General features: G+C 40.0%; 2 protein-coding genes and 2 pseudogenes across 2 annotated transcripts; 2 read left to right on the forward strand and 2 right to left on the reverse strand.

The window, feature by feature from the left end:
- Positions 1–1,890: 1,890 nt before the first annotated feature.
- Positions 1,891–8,594, reverse strand: LOC109466365 (uncharacterized protein DDB_G0292642-like). The gene is made up of 6 exons (XM_019764076.1): positions 8,435–8,594; positions 5,994–6,181; positions 4,863–5,030; positions 3,851–4,325; positions 3,353–3,520; positions 1,891–2,567 (listed from the first exon to the last, which is right to left on the reverse strand). The coding sequence occupies exons 1-5, from the start codon at positions 8,510–8,512 to the stop codon at positions 3,389–3,391; spliced, it is 1,041 nt and encodes a 346-aa protein (XP_019619635.1). The 5' UTR covers positions 8,513–8,594; the 3' UTR covers positions 1,891–2,567; positions 3,353–3,388.
- Positions 8,595–9,238: 644 nt separating this feature from the next.
- Positions 9,239–10,496, reverse strand: LOC109466346 (annotated as a pseudogene).
- Positions 10,497–12,507: 2,011 nt separating this feature from the next.
- Positions 12,508–15,057, forward strand: LOC109466380 (zinc finger protein 239-like). The gene is made up of 2 exons (XM_019764093.1): positions 12,508–12,513; positions 12,868–15,057. The coding sequence occupies exon 2, from the start codon at positions 12,887–12,889 to the stop codon at positions 13,937–13,939; it is 1,053 nt and encodes a 350-aa protein (XP_019619652.1). The 5' UTR covers positions 12,508–12,513; positions 12,868–12,886; the 3' UTR covers positions 13,940–15,057.
- A 2,274-nt stretch (positions 15,058–17,331) lies between these two features.
- On the forward strand, positions 17,332–18,474 carry LOC109466347 (annotated as a pseudogene).
- Positions 18,475–21,721: the final 3,247 nt, after the last annotated feature.

The following is a 21,721-nucleotide window of genomic DNA, read 5'->3' on the forward strand; positions in this document are numbered from 1 at the left end:
TCACAAGTTTTTTTATCAATTCAAAACCTATTTGAAAATCTACAACGATCACCGAGCTATGGCGAGCCAAACTTAGCGTGACAACCTCGCAGATCCGGCGTTTTACTGTGCACTATTTGGAAACTCCGACCCGGAACCTAAAGCAACATCAATTTTACTGTATTTTTACAACTTTGACTTAGAAACTTAGTAATATATTGAGATGCCAATGGTTCAAGTTACACTCCATGTAATATATTTGTGCAGTAGGTAATATATAAGTCAACAACGATTTCTTATCAATGATTTCATTTTTTCATGTTGCCAATCTAGTAATTTCTGTTTAAAAAGATGTTTATATTAAGTGCTTTGTAACAACATTGCGTTTTAATAGAATTCTTATTGATAAGAATTAATTATGTTTTATAATAATTTGATGGCTTCGTCATACACTGTGTATATATACCATGTTCTTAGAGGTGAGCTGTAGAAAATTTCAAATTGACTTAAACAAACGCACACATTGTTAATGTTTTTAGCTACCTGACCAAAAAGGGATCATTCATCCAGCCTATTGTCCTAACCGTATTATAATAAGAGTCGATATTCATTTGTGACATGGCTTAATGCAAAAACTGGCGACTATTATATTCCCAGCAGTTACCAACATAAAAATGTACCGATTAGCCATTAATTGTGCAAATTAGGTTTTCATTTTCATAATTAATATCTGTAAATGCCAAATTAGGTCTTCATTTTCATAATAAATATCTGCCAATGACATATGTCTCAATTACATATGTCCAAAGTGTTTCATAGCCCTAATAAATATGGAATACAGCAGATTTATAGAATTTCCACAATAATTATGAAAATTGGATCCTGATTTGCATAATTGCAGTTTAATTGTGTCAAGCATCACACAAGTTACATAACTACCAAAGATCACGACGACCCGTCAAATGGTTGTTTAGTTATCCTCTCTCGAAAATTATTCAAACAAACAATCCTGCAGTTCAAGGACAAGCTGCTAGGGAGTAAAAACTCAAGTGAGTTCTTCCCGGACAAGAACTACCTACTATCCAAAATGCATGACCCTAACATGTCTAGATTGCACTGCAGTACCAAGGAAAGCCGCCAGGGGACCGAAAATAAATTTAATCATTTCCAGTTTTTGCCACACCCTACAAACACACCAAGTATGAAATCAATCCATCCAGCCGGACAGACAGACAAACGCAACTGAAACAAGAATGCGAAGATCTCATACCTCCATGAAATATGTGAGTTTTTGTAAATGTTTTTTTTTATTTGTCTCATTGACTGTGGAAATAAGGTCGTAATAAGCATAATCTAGTTTTATTCATGTTTTTTAAATTCAAATGACAACATTTTTGTGTGGAATTTATTTCCTTTGTCAAGCTTCATTTCAACATGTACTCGTATTTATGCAAATGACCTCTAAATTAACATAATATATGCATAGCAGTGTTAACCTTTAAGTAACTTACATATGTCTCAAGTTATAAAATTCCCATCATTCACCAATAAGGAGTCACAGAATTTTTACATTAATTTTGTAAATTACGTCACCATTTGCATAATTGGTATCTGTTGATGTTCTGCCTGCCACAGATTAAATAGATTCCATGTATAGCAGTATTATTATATAAAACACTGGAATTATAGAATTTCCTCATTAACTATGCAAGTTAAGTCATTATTTTAATAATTTGCATTTAATTATGGACAACTCTATTTCAGCTACCTACATACCAAAAATCATGAAAATACGTTGTACCTATTTGGACTTATTGGCTTTTAAAGATTTTACCCGAAAGTCCCCTGCAGTTCCAGAACAAGCTGCTTCAAGTTCTGCTGCAGTACTAAGGTCATCCACCAGGAGGCCCATATTTGACCTTGACCTTTAATTTCCTAAGACTTACCAGCATACTAAATATTATCACAATCCATAAAGGCGTTATGAAGTTATCAAACGTGTGTGTTCGGAAACTCTCTCACACACACAGACGCGCCAAAAACAATACCTCCATTTTTCTTTGAGATAAATATAACCTCCATGACATATCATTGAGGTAATAATAGATGTCCAAACCATGTGTAAAAGCCCTATCCTTTAACCATAAAATTAGGTAGATTGAATGCATTGCATGCATAAGGTAGATTTTGGCGTCGATGCATGGTAAATTTCCCTTTCGGTTAGTACTTACATCACTAGAATGAAATTCCCATTACTTGCCAAGGAATAACAGTATATTTATGCACTAGGGCAATGAAGTTCCCGGCCTAGTTTTCTTAGCGGCCCTTCGGCCTCGCTCTGTCGGCGTACCTACGAAATCGTTAAAGAAACTCAGATTCGATATCTTAATCCAGATAAATAATTTTTAAAAACTATTTGATGCTCAATCTGGATCATTTTTTTAGTCCAAATGCATACATATTTTGTATGTATGCTAAGAAAATACCAATCATTAAAGGCGTCGGACTTTTAGAAACAACATTATGAGGCAAATATCGCAAATTATCCGTTATTTAGCCTTTTGTCTGCTATTGGTTGTATCAATTTATTATGGGTTCACCACACCACGAAGTGGTGGTGAACCCATATTGCTTTTTCTGATGTTTCTTCTTCTCCTCCTTCTCCTGCCATTTTTTAAATGGATTCAGCTTCTTCATTTTAGGGCCCAAGGTCCTGAAATTTGGTATGGAGGTACAGTGGGCAAATACCCCTAGGCGTTTTTTAAATTATTGTGATACAGGCTTTTAGAATGGTTTTATTTGAGTTTTTTGGCTGTGTTATAGCAAATGTATTACTGTGTTAGTGTGCCTTGTTTACCACGTTTGGCATGAGTCATCACAATGGAATGCAGGGCATCAACCAATAGGCATGCAGCTTTCCTCTATACTTCTTGCTGATTGGCTGTTGGGATTTAACTTGATTAACACCTGCACAGAGCATTTCCACCTGCACAGAGCATTTCTTGCTGATTGGCTGTTGGGATTTAACTTGATTAACACCTGCACAGAGCATTTCCATACTGACAGTATGTCTGTATTCAAGTGTTTTGGTAGGTATTTCAAGCTTTCCTGCTCCAGCATTGGAATGCGGGGCATGGACGTTTTTTTTTTTATTTTGAAAATCAACAGTTTGCATTATGCAATTAAAAATCCTAACCAATAAAGTAGGGAATAGCTATCCAACTGTTGTTTTAGTTGTATTTTACTTCATATTATAGTTATATCAATGTAAATCATTGTTTTCCCTTGTGTTTCTCATTCTTTCCCTGCCATGTCGTAAAATGTGGTGAACCCATCGCTGTATTTGCTCCAAAGCAAATATTGGCCTTTCTAGTTTACTTCTATTCTGCCAGCAGGGTCGGAATCCGTTTTAGTTGTCTGCAGGGATGGTTTTCTGCACGTCAGCGACCTCGCACGGACTGTTGTACATGCCGCACTGGTAGTGTCCGTTCACGGCGGGCTTCAGGCAGATGAAGCAGAACTTCTGACCGCAGACACAATCCTGGAAATAGGAGGAATAACGGACAATCAGTGAGTCAAACATGACTGAAAGTTCATCCGTAGGAGGAGTCAAAAGAGACTTTCTTGGGGACAAAAATGCCTACCAGAAAGGCCTGGGGCATATAACAGTTAACAGCCTTTATACAAACGCGGGAGGTCCTATTTGCAAAAACGATGCAACATTACTGAATTGTGCAGTTTTGTTCAATGGAAGATATGCATAGTGGACCGTGTCTAAATCTCCGGCCTCTTCAGAAAATATATCCAATCTGTTGAATTGTTCTGTATTACGTAGATATGGAAGTGAATACGGTAAGTTAGAACACCGTACCATGTGCTTGCAGGCCTTCTCATGCTCAATAAGCATGCCGCACTTCAGGCAGGCCCTGACGGCAGGACAGTTAGCCACGCCCACGATGGTCTTCTTCTTGCAGTCGCGGAGGATCTTAAGACGCGGGTCTTCACCGCCGCAGCTGTCATTGCCGCACTTCTCGATGCCTCCTCCGACCCACTGGTGGAGGCAGTGCCAGCAGAAGTGGAACTCCACGCCGTCAGAGGCCGAGCACAGGGGACACACCACGCGCTTGTGCTTCTTGTTGATGCGCTCACAGAGGGAGTGGCACTTGGGGCACTCCTGGATTCCCATCCCCTTGCGCAGGTAGTTGTCGGAGATTTTGGTCTCGAACTGCTTCTTTTCGTCCGCCATGAGGACGGCGAGACGACGGACCTCCAGATAGGTCCACTCCTTGCCACAGTACGTCCCACCTGGGCTGATGTAAGGGCACTTGAAGACGTACTTTCCTGCACTGAAGATAAGATATTTCAGACTTCTGGGGGATAATATGACGTACTTAGGTCAGGACCTATTCCTGCTGTCTTCAGAAAAGATTCCTCCATTTCCCCTGACAGACTCTTCTTACCTCCTGTTATGTCACTTGTCAATCGATCTTCCCTCCCGCCCTAACGTCAACATACTGTTAGGACACGAAGCGCACAGGCATTCAAAACAATACTTCCGTACCCGTAAGAAATGAACTGAGAGAAAAATGACTGTGAAGCAATATTTACTTAAACCATATGTCAATCTAGGGCCACATTCCCACTAGGATAATATCGAACCGAATTGATTCGGTTTGACCCGGCTTCCATCTGGCTCCAATCCGGTTCGAAGCAGGATCAAAGCCGGATCAAACAGAATCAATTCGGCTCGATCCGGACAATTTTATCCTATTGGGATTGAGGCCTAGACCTCTGAACACCTTAAGATAGATAAGCAAGAAAAGTGACTAACAAAATGGCGGACGCATCACACTACAGTCAAAGCATAATTGAGAGACACATACCTCAGCAGACTCTCGCAAAACGTGGTGAGTGTCTCGGGGGTGATTGCGTGCCCACAGGACATCTTGGCTCGGGGCGTGTTGGGGTCATCCTCCCAGCTGATCATGTCAGGAGCCTCGGTGGTCTCCACGTCCTCGTCCAGTTGCTTCGGCGGAGGGGACAAGTCCTCCACGCACGGTGGTCAAATCTGGGCTGCAAAGTTCCCACATTTCATAGAATCCGAACAGTGTTCGATCGTGTTCGATCAGGGCAATTCGAATCGAACCCGCGTTCCATTTCGGGGTCACCTGCGGTCATTTACAAGAAAGCGGCAAAACAAGCCCTTCTGCCTGAGTGCCTCGCAACAGATAAAAAACAACACTTTTCTATAGATAAAAACAGTTTCCTGGACAGTACAAGTCCGCTATCATTTTTTGTGGACATGTAACATGTAGAGAAGCTACTGTCGTATCCTTGGGTGACCTTGAATACTGTTATGATTCTTTACACCTGTGTCAATAACACAATACACACTTTTGAGAGATATGACATGTCTGCAAAACTCGTTCAAACCTGGAAACATGGAGAGTCAAACATACTCCAGTTGCGGCTCAAAATGACTTTTACGGTTGTCCCGAAAATCGTGTTTTAGGGATTTTTGAATTATGGCCTTAATTTTGAATTATGGGTAATTTAGTGAGAAAAATGTCCAAAAATGCAATTTTTTCACCAATATGTCGACAAAAACTAGACTTAAAATTCGAAATTAAAAAATCCCTAAAACACGATTTTTGATCTTATTTCTAGTCGTCGAAAAATACAAAAATCGGGAATCTGGGACAATACACGTAGCCAGGTTTGAACGATGTTTGCCTAAAATAATGACATGACTTGTTCTCGGAAACCCGAAAATAATCGTCTTTCTGAGCGAAATTTTTAAAAAATCAGTGATTTGACATAAAAAGCTAACATTAAAAGGATGTTAAGACGATAATTTCATTTCGGTTTGACGAAATTTACCACTAAATATTATTTGTTTAGTTTCAGATATTCCACGGGTAGGCCAAAACAGGCCAAAATAGCGTCTTGTAACCTGATTCCTTTTCGAACGCGCCTAGCAATGGGAAAGAATGCCGTAGTGACAGACCGCCGTGACGGTGTTGCTTCCACCCCTGAGGCGCAGCACGACGAAGAGAGTGGACTCATCCTCCATGTTGTAGTCCGACAGATACTTGTTCTGACCATACTCAAGCTGTTTGGATGCGTAGAGGACGCGCTGGGTTTCCGCAGGAATTTTATTCATCTCACTGATTTTGTTGATCAACTCGTCCACTGTGGCGTCCTGCACAGCATTTAAGAACAAAATATCTGATTTAACATTCAGCATTGGCTTTCATGTGTAATGCAATGTCGGTATTTGTTGGTAAGCTAATGATCATGAATAGCGCCACCCAAAGCGGTATACGATGTAACTCATCCAACAGGTCATATGATATATTTGACGTGCTCGAATAGCTTATTTATAACCATATATAGCAAGGTGATTATAGGTGGACATTTTAATGCTCTTGTGGGTGATCTGAAGGATTACATTGAGGTAAAAAAATCATATGGCCAGAAGACGTTAACCAATCATAGGGCTCCATTCCCCATTGGTTATTAGGCCGTAACCTCGAAACTGGTCGGTTATTAAAAAAACCGACCACTTTATGGACCGTACCATGAAGAAGACAGAAGACAGGGCACTAACAGTAGTGATGAGACCTGTAGTATTTATCAACTAAAACGCATTGCAGTTTATTTTGAATAATATATTTCAAAATACATAAATGAAATTTAAAATTGCCTAGATTGCCTAGATGATATGCTTTTCTGTCCATGCCATTTTGTTTCACATGATATAGAATGTGGGAGTTTTTTCGGCAAATGTAGGAATCTTATGAAGTAATTTGTGTGAAATAACCTGTCAGTAGGATAGGCTATATGATAACAAAGCTCACTTGGTAGTTATGAGGTGGTTATCACATATGACCAGGGATTATCTTACCATATACACCTAGGGGCGGGGCATTAACCCTTTATTAATCCATCTTTGCAGAAATAGTAAATTAAGCCATGCTAATTTGGTTATATGGATGACATCTTCTGGGAACCCCAAAACTGACGCGAGCATGTGAATGAAAAAAAAAAAAGTTTGGCCAAAAAATGAAGTCTAGGTGGTCATGAAGGTTAAACAAATGACTAAGTTCACAGAGTAATATTTTATTGGCATTTTCATTCATTTATATTTTTCTTGTTCCTTGGAATAGATTTTGGCATTCTGCGACATAAGTATAATTTTCCAATATTTTTTTTCAATTTACGGCATACATTTGCTCATTTTGCAGCTACTTTGTACGATTTACAGAATTCGAAAAGTTTTTTTTTAATGACAAAAATGCCCTTCTATTGCAGCTTCCGGGACGTGACGTCAGAAACACGTGATCGCAGCAAACGTGTTTCCGACGTCACGTCCCGTGAAGAAGGCTGACGGAGTGGGCCGAAAATTTGGGTAAGCCTCAATTTACTCAGTGTTAGCAAGAACGTTTAACCCTTTTTGTCAAAATGAAGTATACCAACACAGATGAACTTTCATGCTAACATTAGTTGTTCTGTGGATAATTAGGTCCCAATAATTTATTCATTCATTACGTGATTCTGCACAGTGGAATCGTTGGGGTCTTTCACAGTCTACATGTTTTATCGTATCCACTCTAATAGTTTTCTGGAAAAAATTCCCAGTACCAAGAAATTTAATTGGAGTGGCCTGACATTTTGGAACAACATTTCAAAGAAACAAGCCAACTCAGAAAGTCGTTAAGGTAGTATATTACGAAGAGCCAAACAGTGTAGAACAAAACCATAGAAGGGAGAACATTATATTGCCGCCAAAAGTTCTACCCGTCAACCATTGCGCGTGAAACGAGCCTCGATTTCGTGAGTGCCGTCGTTTCTCTTTTTATTACGATACTTATCTGGTATTTTAATTTACGCGTCTATTCCATGCAGTGTACATGTGTCCTGTGCCAATCAGCGTATTTTTGGCGACGTCTCAGGGAGGAGCCTAATGGTATAGTATTGTGTGCAGTTTGCAACAATTTTAGGAATGTTACAGGCATTTTGTCCACAGGAATGGAATGTCCACAGGCATGTCTCTGACCCACATCTATGCCCACATTCCTGGAAACCCTTGGGAAGACCTGTCTGCCCTGGATGGTCATACTTTCTGGGACCCTGGGGCTCGTTCACTATACACTCAGGGGAGGAGTGCACTGTATCTGTCTATAGACTTAACAGATACCAAGTCTTCCTCAAAATCATGAAATGATGGCAGTGCCATGCAAACAATAATCCTAACAGCAACCACAGTCGCCATGGCAATGTATGTTTTCATTGCCAGTCTTGTTCAATCTTAAAAACAATTGCAAACTTGTATGAAAAGACCGTCTTTTACATGATATAAATAGACACAGTATAGCTTACTTTTACTTTTGCTTTTACTTCAGCCTCTCCTTCCAATTGTATTATTGCACCATGAAACGAAAACTATACATACCTTGTGGATCGTCACAATTGTTGTCTTACCACTCACACCTTTGATGAAAAGCTGCCAGATGCCGTCACCCGCAGGCATTTTGCAGAAAAGGGTAAAAATACAGCAGGTAATGTTGCGAAAATGAGCAAGTTGCCGTTGCCGAAACTAGTGACTGTGTGACTGATAAATGCAAGTGTCGTTTCCTGAAATAAGGCGATGCCAATGATATACTAATATGGGGCAGAGGTTGTACTCATAATAATGTACTTACACGACAACGAATGTAAAATGTAATTTTTCAATATAAAACTTTAAATACCGTATACGTAGCTACCTCGAAATTACGTCTGCGAAATTAGTGCCCAAATCATCATTTATGATTATTTAGTTGACGGAAAGAGGGAACACAACCCCCATAACGCTCAAAATGGAACGACCTCAACCGACTGGTACTTTCCGAGTTTCCCGCTTTCTATTGTTTACTTAATTACGTCAGGTGACTTTCCACCGGCTCATACCACTATTTCAGGAGGGGTGGTATAAGAACTAAGCTTCCAAAATGTGCAAGACGTTAAGCATACAGGGGTGTGTTTTGCAGCGTCTTATCTATCTTCAATATGATTATGATATCACTAATCAGTCACAGTCTACTTAGTACGACGATGCATGACACATATAGGCATCACTATGTTGCATGACTCCCCTCGCTGATTGATAATGAAAGTGCCTGTTCGGGCCAATGAGTCATAGCGGACCGAAACCGAAACCTAACGCGGATTACCACAGCTCTAAAAATCCTCGCTGAGTCAGACTCAATACGTGACGACAAATATTTCATAAGAGTGTGAGACGACAGGAGGAAGTCAGCACCTTCACTGACTTCACATGAACACGGCCTAACAAGTTTCTTAGCGAAGTCTAGAGTGGGGTGGTCTCGTCGCTGTTTAAGTGTATGTATGTCCAGAGTCATGCAAGCCTCGCGATACGATGTATAGGCTGGGCCCAGTATTATATCGATATCACTTAACGCTTGTTAGCTATGTTCCAACAGCTTGATTTCTATCTTCAACTGTCTGTTCGATATGATTACTCCTGATGTTAGTTTATTTTCAACTCGTTGCCATGCAGTCTCCAGTGCCTGTGTACTACCTTGTTTGTGACTAGCGCCACCATGTACTGGTAGCTGATAGCGCCCGGGGAGTCTCACTTGTCCTGCAAGTGTGTGGACAGCGTCTCGTACCCGTCGCGCCGCCATGCGGAGAGACGTGGAATTGCACGTGATGGGCCACATGCTGACATACTAGTACTCCAGTCGTGTCATGTTGGCAAACGCCTTTGCCAGCGCAGAGACGCTGAGCGCCAGCTCGTTTTCAAACAAGTAGAGTCTCCTTAGCTGCTGCAGGTGAACCAGCCTGTTGGCCATGGCTCTTCCTCCCACGTCTGTTATTGAGGTGCTGGCAATGTTCAAAACTTGGAGCTCTTTCAAGTGAGGAAAGGTCTCTGCAATGGCTTCCACCCCTTCATCTCCTATCGTATTATACGTGAGAACTAAGTCTTTCAGCGTGTCCAGTACGTGTAGCTGTCCAGCCAATACCGTTGCCGCGTCGGCAGAAAGCCTGCAGTTGATAAAATTGAGATCTGCAATTCCTTTCAGATACGGGAAAAGTTTTACCAGGGCTTCAACGTCAGTGTCCAACAACAACTGCACGTTGCCATTCTTTGGAAGTCCCTCCGTTTTGTTCTTCAGTGCCTCCAAAGCGTTCAACATGGAAGAAAAGACCTCGCTGTATGCGGACAGACCATGTGACTCCATGTACTCACTTGTAATGCCGTATTCTATGCCGTAGCCGACAGCCCTGTCCAGGGTGTGTGGGAGATCATTGTACATTTTCCAGTACCAACACACAAACGGCCAGAAGAACCTGTCTTCCAGCAGGGTCATCACAACCTCATTGTCCGGGTAACGTTCTTCCAAACCCGCGGCGGTGTCTGGGTTCTGTTGGAAGTACGCTCTGATGTAGAGGGTCCACCCTCCCCACCAATCTACAAGAAATACAAGAGACACAAACTCTATTTCATTCATTCATTCATAGATGTTCGGCGCTTTACAATATACATTGTAAATACGAGCTTATTTAAAAGTGTGTTGGCATCCTTTCGTCTCTTGAGACGATGGAGTATGCGCCGTGGTTCAGGATGTCTTATTTACTTATGAGCTTATTTACTCAAGCTTAATATATATAAAATATACAAAACGTTTCCAGTTGTAATTCCTTGCTTAGCAATCATTAGTACTTCTGTTTAGGCCACACCAAGTAAATTTTATGGATGACGTCCGCGCGCGCATTGATTTTGGCCTGTTCCTAGAAAACAAAACAAGAAATTCCGCTTCCTGTAACTATGACCAAAGAGTCACGACAGTGCCGCAAATCGCCAGATTGACGTGAAACCCGTAACGCCGAAAGAAAGTGTCTATTGACAGGACCATCCTGCCAATAACAGAAAACAGGACAGGACGACAACTGCTGTTCCACCTGATTTATTGTTGTACTGATGATGAATAAAAGACCTCTTGCTTGTTACACTGTGTCACCTCATTCAATTTGTGTCCCAACATTTGTCGTCTCTTAGTATATTTCTAATCCAGGCATCTTGTTTATAGGGCCCTTCTTGTGTTTTTTTTTTTGCCCTCTCGCATTAGATTTAGGGTCTCCAAAGGACGCCATCCATAAAATCTACCTGGTGTGGCCTTATGCTGGTACTATAGAGAGTGAAAAAATAGATTTCTTTTTACTCACAATGGATTTTATGTATACTTGTATACACGTGTAATTTGAACACGTAAGCTTACAACCTATAAGACATTTATTCTGAAATGGATGTTCAGTCTTAAGCATTTATCGACTCTAAATTTTAATTCTTGGTCAGACGCGCCAGACAAAATCTCTTCAAAGTCGTTGTTCAACCACCTGACGTGTTTTGTATTGTGTGCAAAATAAGTTAGAGCTACAAGGCATTGATTCAACAGCCCCATTGTATGCAGACAATCGTCACTTTGATCTCAGTTTCAACAATAAAATAGAAAAAATAATATGCATGTTGTTATTGTCTAATTAATATTCTAATGGTGTTGTCTGATTCCCCCCTATGCAAATCGACAGATGTAACAAGATACTTTCCTTTATCTCGTAATCAAGTATAACCCACCGGACCGGTTTTATCCACCCACTCAGTCCCTATATAAAACGCGTCCCTGACTGCTCTATTTCTGTCAGTACTGACTCTGCAGCCGTGAGGATCTGTGTCGTCGTGAAAACACCGTGCAGTATTTTGGAGCGTCTGTGCATCTTGGTAAGTGATTTCATTTTCCTGTATTTATTTGTCTTAGACTACGGCCGTTTAAAGGTTGCATTGAAAACCTTACGGCGACAAAAATTCTTCGTGTCTATAAATTTCGGACTCACTTTTTATTCTTGCCCATGCTAAAATGGCCAAACGTTTTCTTTGATTATTATATGTAGCATACCAAAATTTGTGTTTGAAGACGTGTATGTGTCTGCATAGAACCGATGTCATTTACGTCGTCCACCGTGATTTTGACTTACTTGATACAATGTTCGCTGTGCTAGCTGTGCTCCTATCATTTCCTTCAAAAACTCTGCCATCATGCAAATCAGTCGCAACTGGTGTTGATTAACCAATAAAATTGCGCATAAATAACATTACGCATTACGCATTTGTCATTGTGCATTGTCAATTCCATTCATTCAACATATTGAATTTTACGTTATTCCTCTAGGATCAGCAGTTTGACAAACATGGCGACCAAATCTGAATCTCACCTGAAACAAGAGGAGGGAGAGAGTGGGCATGGAAAGCAGGATTCTCCGCGTACCCACAAGTGTGTTCTTTTATGCAAATCGACACATGTAAAAAATACTTTCCTATGTTTCGTAATCAAGCAAAACCCACCGGACCGGTTTTATCCACCCACTCAGTCCATATATAAACGCGTTCCTGACTGCTCTGTTTCTGTCAGTACTGACTCTGCAGCCGTGAGGATCTGTGTCGTCGTGAAAACATCGTGCTCAGTGCATTTGGTAAGTGCTGTATTTATTTGTCGTGTCTGCATTTAGACTTGCTTTTCACACTTGCGCTTGCTAAAATTGTCAAATGTTTCCTTTGACCATTAAAATACCAAATCATGTATTTGCGTCTCTGTGAAACCAGATTCAGTTTTTTTTTTAACATTTACATATTGACTCTATTACTTTTGTTACCATGTGCTAGCTAGCTCTGCCCTTATCCTGTTCTTCCAAAATTCTGCCATGGACCAGGTCGGTTACATGTAACATGTTTATAGGAATTTGTCAATATAACCGAGGCAAGTCCACATGTATACAAGATTTTAAATTCCAATCAAGATTCCAGTTATACTTACAATGTTCCTGCAGGGTTACGAGTCTGACCAGCATGGCGACCGGAGTTGATTCTCATCTGAAACAAGAGGAGGGAGAGAATGGGCAGGGTGAGCCGCGTACCCACAAGTGTACCCACAAGTGCGCCGAGTGTGGCAAGGAGTTTCGCTTCCTCAGTCAGTTGAAGAGACACGTGCGGACTCACACAGGTGAGAAACCGTACAGCTGTGAGGAGTGCGGCAGGCAGTTCAGTGAGCAGAGTCATCTGAAGACCCATATGAGAACTCACACCGGCGAGAAACCGTACAGGTGTAAGGAGTGCGGCAAGCAGTTCAGTAGGCTGGCTCATCTAAAGGCACACATACTGACTCACACGGGTGAAAAACTCTACAGGTGTGAGGTGTGCAGCAAGCAGTTCATCGAGTTTGGTCATTTGAAGAAGCACATAAGAACACACACTGGTGAGAAACCGTACAAATGTGAGGAGTGCAGTCGGTCGTTTAGTACATTGTCAAATCTAAAGAGACACATGCGGACTCATACAGGTGAGAAACCGTACAAATGTGAGGAGTGTAGCAAGCAGTTCAGTCAGCTGAGTCATCTGGCGATACACATGCGGGCTCACACAGGTGAGAAACCGTATAGTTGTAGGGTGTGTAGTAAGCAGTTCAGTCAGCTGGGTCATCTGAAGGAACACATGAGAACTCACACAGGTGAGAAACCCTACATGTGTGGGGAATGCAACGTGCACTTCAGTCTACTGTGTAATCTAAAAATGCACATGCGGACTCACACAGGTGAGAAACCGTACAGATGTGAGGAATGCAGTAAGCAGTTCAGCGACTCGCGTAATCTGAAGAGACACATACGGACTCACACAAGAGAGAAACCCTTCGAGTGTGAAGAGTGCAGCAGGCAGTTCAGTCAGCTGGTGCATCTAAAGGAGCACATTAGAACTCACACCGGTGAGAAACCCTACAAATGTGAGGAGTGTAGCAGTCAATTCGCCAGCAGCAGAAGTTTAAAGAGACACGTGCGGGCTCACCGAGTGGAGAAACCGAACACGACTCGGAATGCAACGGAGGCTTTCGTCAGATTGCCAACATGAAAACCCATATCGAAAAAGGTCTGTCAACCTCTGTGTAAGATAGTGGGGTCGTTTAATTAAGTACTGTCTGGTTTTATTGTGTTATTTTTTTGCCAAAGCATTTAATGTTTTTCTGTTAGTAGTGTACTGTCTACACGACTCCATTGTCAAGTAAATAATAGCGGTGTTTTAATATCACGATCGTGCTAGAAGTCTTTTGTAAAATGCGAAAGTGTAGTATAACTATTTAGACAATAGTTACATGGTAGGACATCGTTCGTTTAACCCATTTTGTGTCATTGTAACTTAGTCAACTACATGTTCAAATACAGGCACTTAAATGTACTAGATCTGTAGCGTTTTGTGAAGTATGTTATCAATTCATTGCAATGTACAAATGTAGTTTTCTTTGTTTTAGTATCTGTAAATATACTAGATTTTTTGCGTTTAGTTACGGTTGCAGCACATTCATGTTGTTTGTAAAATGTGAAGTGAAAAAGTGAACTGTTTTTTTTTACAGTGTTCTGTTAACTATAGGTAGCTGTTAGAGATATGCCAAATTTTTGCATCTCATTTTAACAATAAAGCGCGTTATGTGCCGTATTTATTGGTCACCGCCGCTGCAATTTTTCCATATTCCCTGTCCCCATGCTCTTTACCCTCTAGACCAGTGTGTAACATATATCTCGTAACTAGTCATCATCATCATTGCGGCATCCCCTTTGCAAATATCTGTTTTCGTCTCTATTTTGCTATAATTGTATAATAGACAATTGTTTAAACTGATATACCAGACATAATCCATAACCATCCTTATATCCGACAAGGTGACAGAGTTACACGGTAAGAGACCGTTCGTTTGCCATCAAGGCGCATGGTCCGTCTGTTACAGCACTTAATAGTCCACTTTCCAGGTAAAACTAATTTTCTTTGATTTGCTTTTAAGTAACCACAGTATACTTGATTCTTAGAATGTAAAATTTAGATTTAGTTAGCAGCATATATGTTCTAGATATAGATGCACTTGATCGTTGTTTGTTAAATGTTGTTTGTTTTTAAGTGTCCTGTAAGTAGCTATAGGTGTTAAAGATTTGTTAACTTTCTGCTTCTTTGCTTCGCCAATAAATAGAAACACGTAATGTTGTGTCTACCTACTAGTATCTTCTTTAATGATCTTTTTCCTAAGGATGTCGTCTAATTTACCATATGCAAATCAGCGCATGTAACATGATGATTTCAACAATAAATTCAGACACGCAATATGTTAACGTTGTTGCTTTTATTGATCACCAACTTTATTGTAAGTCTCCAACTCGGTCTTTTTTTTCTACGAACGATGTTGTCTGATTCTTTCCTATGCAAATCAGCATGATGGTTTCCTTTGTGTTTAATAAAGTAAAACCTGTCGGACCGGTTTTATCCACCCACTCAGTCTCTATATAAACGCGTCCCTGACTGCTCTGTTTCTGTCAGTACTGACTCTGCAGCCGTGAGCCATCTTGGTAAGTGTCGAATTTTCCAGTATTTTCTTAATCTGTAACTTCCATGCAGCATCTATTTGTAGGGTTTCATTACTGTCATACTTTTCATTCTTGGCTATTCATGCTAATCTAGCTATTTGAATCATTATCATCTCCGGTGAAACCAGGTTTCGTAATGTTGTAGGTTACGTTTAATCGGCATTTCGACTCACTAATCATTCTTAGGTATTGATGCTAAATTGAACTTTTGAAACATTAGCATGCCGAACCATGCATCTGAAGTTTATGCATAAGTGTGAAACCAGATTCGGGAGATTTTAAGTTGAAAGTTTTCTTGTTTCACCTGCAAACCGGCATTTAAGCAGTCTGTGTGTTTCATATGCAATCTCATACCAACGAAACCTCTCCAATGTCCATGTAAGTATTACTATTATGTGGTATCTTTTGAGTTGCTAGCGAGGCTTGTAGATCCTTACCTAGTAATGTGACCCATTACATGTATTTACTGTTGTTGGAAAGTGTACTCTCTACATGACTAAATTGTAAAATTACGAAATTACGAAATTACAAGCACTTAATAAGCCGCTTTCCAGATAAAACTAATTTTCTTTTCTTTGCTTTGCTTTTAAGTAACCGCAGTAAACTTGTTTTCTTTGATTTGCATTTAACTAACCACAGTATACTAGATCCTTAGAATACGAAATTTAGAGTTAGTTAGCAGCATATATCGGTACATGTAGTTCTAGATGCACTAGAATGTTTTGGTAAATACTGTTTACTGTTACTGTTTACTGTTCTGTAATAGTATAAAACTACATATGTAGCTGTTAGAGATTTGTCAATTTCTGCATCTAAGTTTTGTCAATAAATCAAAACACGTAATGTGTTGTCTTCTTTATTGATGCCTTTTTTCTTAGCATATTGTCTAATTTGCCCCTATGCAAATCAGCGCATGTAACATGATAATTTGAACAATAAATTCCGACACGTAATACTAGTATGTTGTTGTTTTATTGATCACCAACTTTATGGTTCGTCTCCAACTTGGTCTCTTTTTTCTACGAATGGCTTTGTCTGATTCTTTCCCTATGCAAATCAGCAGGGTGCTTTCATTGTTTCGTAATCAAGTAAAACCCACCGGACCGGTTTCATCCACCCACTCAGTCCCTATATAAACGCGTCCCTGACTGCTCTGCTTTTGCAGTACTGACTCTGCAGCCGTGAGGATCTGTGCCGTCGTGAAAACATCGTGCAGTACTTTGGGGCGTCAGTGCATCTTGGTAAGTGCCGAATTTTCCAGTATTTTCTTTATCTGTAACTTTAATGCGGCATATATTTGTAGGCTAATTTATAAATCGGCGGACGAAGAACTTTTTATTCTTGGCTATTCATGCTAATCTGGCTATTTAAATCATTATCTCCGATGAAACCAAGTTTAACGCCACACAAACCCAACTATCAATTTCTGTAAACCAAAACCGATACATGTAACTGACATGTTTAGGTGCATTTGTCAGTATGCATCTTATACACCATATAAATTTCGTGACCCCATGAAACTTTATTTAAATGAAATATTGATTTTTTTTCCTTTTTTATGCAGGAGCAGTAGTTTAATCTTGAATGATATTTGATATTTGATATTTGATATAATGAAATTTGCAATCCATTATACAGGATTACGAGTTTGACCAACATGGCGACCAGAGCTGAATCTCACCTGAAACAAGAGGAGAGAGAGAATGGTTCTCCGCGTACCCACAAGTGTGGCGAGTGTGGCAAGGAGTTTCGCTTCCCCAGTCGGTTGAAGAGACACATGCGGTTTCACACTGGTGAGAAACCGTGCAGGTGTGAGGAGTGCGGCAAGCAGTTTAGTACACTGACAGATCTAAAGAGGCATATGCGGATTCACACTGGAGAGAGACCATACAAATGCGGGGAGTGCGGTTCAGCCAGCTGAGTCATCTGGAGGATCACATGAGAACTCACACCGGCGAGAAACCCTACAGGTGTGAGGAGTGCGGTAAGCAGTTCAGTCAGCTGTCTAATCTAAAGGCACACATACGGTTTCACACAGGTGAGAAACCGTACAACTGTGAGGAGTGCGGCAAGCAGTTTAGTACACTGACAGATATAAAGAGGCATATGCGGACTCACACAGGCGAAAAACCGTACAAATGCGGGAGTGCAGCAGGCAGTTCAGCAGGCTGGGCAATCTGAAGATGCATACGAAAACTCACACTGGTGAGAAACCGTACAGATGTGAGGAGTGCGGCAAGCAGTTTAGTCAGCTGGGAAATATAAAGGCACACATGCGGACTCACACTGGTGAGAACCGTACAGGTGTGAGGAATGTGGAAGGCAGTTCAGTGAGTTTGGAAGTCTGAGGAAGCACATTTGGACTCACATTGGTGAGAAACCTTACAAGTGTAAAGATTGCAGCAGACAGTTCAGTACCCTGGGTAGTCTGAAGGAACACATGAGAAGTCACACTGGTGAAAAACCGTACAGATGTGAGGAGTGCAGCAAGCAGTTTAGCCAATTATCAAGCCTAAAGACACACATGCGGACTCACACTGGTGAGAAACCGTACGTATGCAAGGAGTGCAGCAGAAAGTTTATTCAGTTGGTAAGTTTAAAGAGGCACATGCAGACTCACACAAGAGAAATCGAACACGTGTGAAAATGCAACGAAAACAACGATTTTACATCACGATCGACACATGCCCTGTATATATAGTTTGTTTAGAACTGGAAGTACAGTGTAGTGTGTAAAAAGGCGGAAGTGCAGTATCTGTAGACAATTTCTCTTGTTGTCACGATCATGATCGTTGTGTGCTCCGTACTATCGTTAGTAGATCTAGAAATACTTCAAGTAGAGTGTAAAATACGAATGTGGAGTGTTTGTGCAATAGTGACAGAGATCCACGTGGTAATTATAAGACACCGTTCGTTCGACGTCTGTCAATTACATGTAGTTGTCTCCGGTTGTTTTGGTTACTATTGTGTGGTATGATTGGAGTCAGTAGTGAGGTTTGTAGATCACTTTTAGCAATGTGACCTGAGATCTTGTTTACTGTTTCCTTTCAGTAGTGTACTCTCGACATGACTAAATTGTAAAATTACGAATGCATGCTCCGTAGCCCGTTGATTAGAACTAAAAGTTGTGGACTAATTAGACTGTAGTGGCACAGTAAGAGACAGTAAACTTGATTCTTAGAATGTAAAATTTATAGTTAGTTAGGAGTATGTATTTTAGTTCTAGATGCACCAGAGTGTTATTTGTTAATTGTTTGTTTGTAAGTGTTCTGTAAATAGCTGTAGGTGTTAGTGATTTGTTAACTTTCTGCCTCTTAGCTTCACCAATAAATAAAAACACGTAATGTTGTGTCTAACTATCTTCTTTAATGATCTCTTTCCTAAGGATGTTGTCTAATTTGCCTCTATGCATATCAGCACGTATGATAATTTCAACAATGAATTCTTTTTTTTTATTGAATGAAGCAATACAAGACAAGGACGAAGTGGGGCTGAACTCAAGTTATACAACTTATTTCTTATAACAATGAATTCAGACACGCAATATGTTGTTGTTTAATTGATCACCAATTTTATTGTTAGTCTCCAACTTTATTGTTAGTCTTTTTCCATATGGTGATTGAACTCGGTCTCTTTTTAATTACGAATTATGTTGTCTTCCCTATGCAAATCAGCATAGTGTTTTTCTTTGTTTCTTGGACAATTAAAACCTTCCGGACCGGTTTTATCCAGCAACTCAGTCGCTATATAAACGCGTCCCTGACTGCAATGTCAGTAATGACTCTGCAGCCGTGAGGATCTGTGCCGTCGTGAAAACATCGGGCAGTACTTTGGACCGTCTGAGAATCTTGGTAAGTACCGACTATGGTTTTGTTTTCCTGTGTTTACTGTCATGTGGCATCTTGTTGTAGGTCACGTATATTATAAGTATACAGGCGAAGAACTTTGTTTCTACATTTCAAATTTCGAATTCTTTCTTTGCTATTGATGCTAAACTGGTTGTTTGAATCCTTAACATACCGAATCATGCATTTAAAGAAGTCAATCCATCAGCTTGCAGTGTGTTATAGGTGTTAATGTGTCTTATAAAAACTGTAATGTTTTGTTCCTCGAATATGCAAGTCTACAAGAAAACGAGGATTCGACGAATTCTTCCATTAGTACACGAAAGCGCAGAGCCACTATTGATGCACGTTTGACATTTTCAAAGACAGTCTCTATCACAATACCAGTATCTGTACGTATAAAAACAATTCCTACGTTATCTACTTCACGATCTTCTTTTATTCTTGATTAAATAAAATTATTCGGATGAACTTAACTTTTTTGTTGAATTGAACTTATAAATAAATGTTCTGGGATCCAAATTAAGACAGTTGACGCAGTTGATAATATTAATAATGATTTTTTATTACAATTTTGTAAATGTTTTATGGCAGTTCATCCTTGACTCTCTTTTTACAATTCAATACCCATGAAAAACTGTAAAAATCAAACGAATAATTTTTTTAAATCGAATGTTTAACCAACCAATAATTCTCCGTAAGTCCTTTGAAGGTGTATTAAACATGCAGGTTGACTATGCAATGTCTAGATATGAAAGGTCAACTATTATAAAACATATCTTGTATTTTGCAGCTGGGACCGGCAGAAATAACCTTCGGAGCTAAAGCGGGATTTAAACTAGGGTTTGAGTTTACTATGGAGCTGGGTTGGAGTTCTCCCTTCGTGCAACAGGCGGGAGCACGTTTCTTTGGGAGTGCTGAACTAAGTGTCTCTGCTAAGGCGTCAATCACATATTTAGATCAGGCTTTTACAGAAGGTATACTAAGACTTGTGTTGCGTTTTTTAATGCATTTCCTTTCAACATACAGCAAAATGCAATGCACCAACGTTTCCTTGTTACCCCTGAGGTGGCTACTATCAAATACGTTTTTAATAGATAAGTACTACAAGTCTTAACACTACTGTTACTGCCCTGTTCTCTTTATGATGTTACGGTCTAAACAGTGGTCCGTTATTTTAATAACAGACCGCTTCTGACGTTATGGACTGATAACCGATGGTAAATGGAGCCTTCTGATCGGTTGACGTCTGCTGGCTATATGATAATGTATAATACATCATTCATCTGTCTCGATTTGTAGGGATTACATGTACTGGGGATTCAGAAGTATAATTAATACATTCTATGTTGCAGGTTTCTCGTCGTCAGGCAGGTCAGCCATAACGCTGATGAGTCCATCCGTGGAAATGCCAATCGTCGGATCAGTATTGGGGGAATTCTGTTTAGAAGGACTGACTCCTGTCATGGAATTCCTTGGCTACAAAGCTGGCATCGAAAAAATCATCGCGGGAGTGGGGGTTGGCGTTGGTGACTTCCAGAAGGATTTGAAAAAGTCGATCCCAATACCGGGATTAATTGAAGGCGAACAGTGAGTATCATTACTATACCGTATTTGCCAATATTTGAATTGAATGCACACATTATTTTAAATCTTATTTCAATTCATTTCAAATCTCATAATTGATTTAAGAGGAACTTGAACAATAACTTAGAATGCCTTCATTTCAGTAAGGGGTACTCAACTCAGCAAGAGGTCTTTTCTAAGAGACCAATATTTATAGATACAAAAAGAAATTGAGACCAACCAACCAATTTTCGTTCTCAGATTCACAACTATCAAACTCGCAAACGTTCCGATTTTCATATCCCCCTAGTAAACACTTCTCTTTCCCAAATGTCGGTTAGATACAAAGGTGTCACCTTATGGAATGAACTAACTCCAGCCCTAAAGAATCCTACCTTGTCTCTTCTCTCACTTAAAAAAGCTTTGAAAAACCATCTGATTAACGAACCTAGCCTCCTGTAGTAGTTTTATTTAGTGTTTTCTCCTATTATAACTCATACCAATTATTATCATTACCTTATTTTCATTGTCATTAACTTATACCATACATTATTTCATTATCCTTATTGTATTATTTCCATTTTCTATTGTATTATTTCCATTTATTAATTATATTTAATTTTGTATAGTTTAGAGGAGGAGGGCCTAGTATAAGCACGCCATGCTTCTCCCCTCCTCCTGCACCTGTTTTATCATTATGGGTTCACCACACCACGAAGTGGTGGTGAACCCATATTGCTTTTTCTGATGTTTCTTCTTCTCCTCCTTCTCCTGCCATTTTTTAAATGGATTCAGCTTCTTCATTTTAGGGCCCAAGGTCCTGAAATTTGGTATGGAGGTACAGTGGGCAAATACCCCTAGGCGTTTTTTAA

This window comes from Branchiostoma belcheri, unplaced genomic scaffold, assembly GCF_001625305.1.
Source record: "Branchiostoma belcheri isolate BF01 breed outbred unplaced genomic scaffold, Haploidv18h27 scaffold164, whole genome shotgun sequence".
NCBI classification, from domain to species: Eukaryota; Metazoa; Chordata; class Leptocardii; order Amphioxiformes; family Branchiostomatidae; genus Branchiostoma; species Branchiostoma belcheri.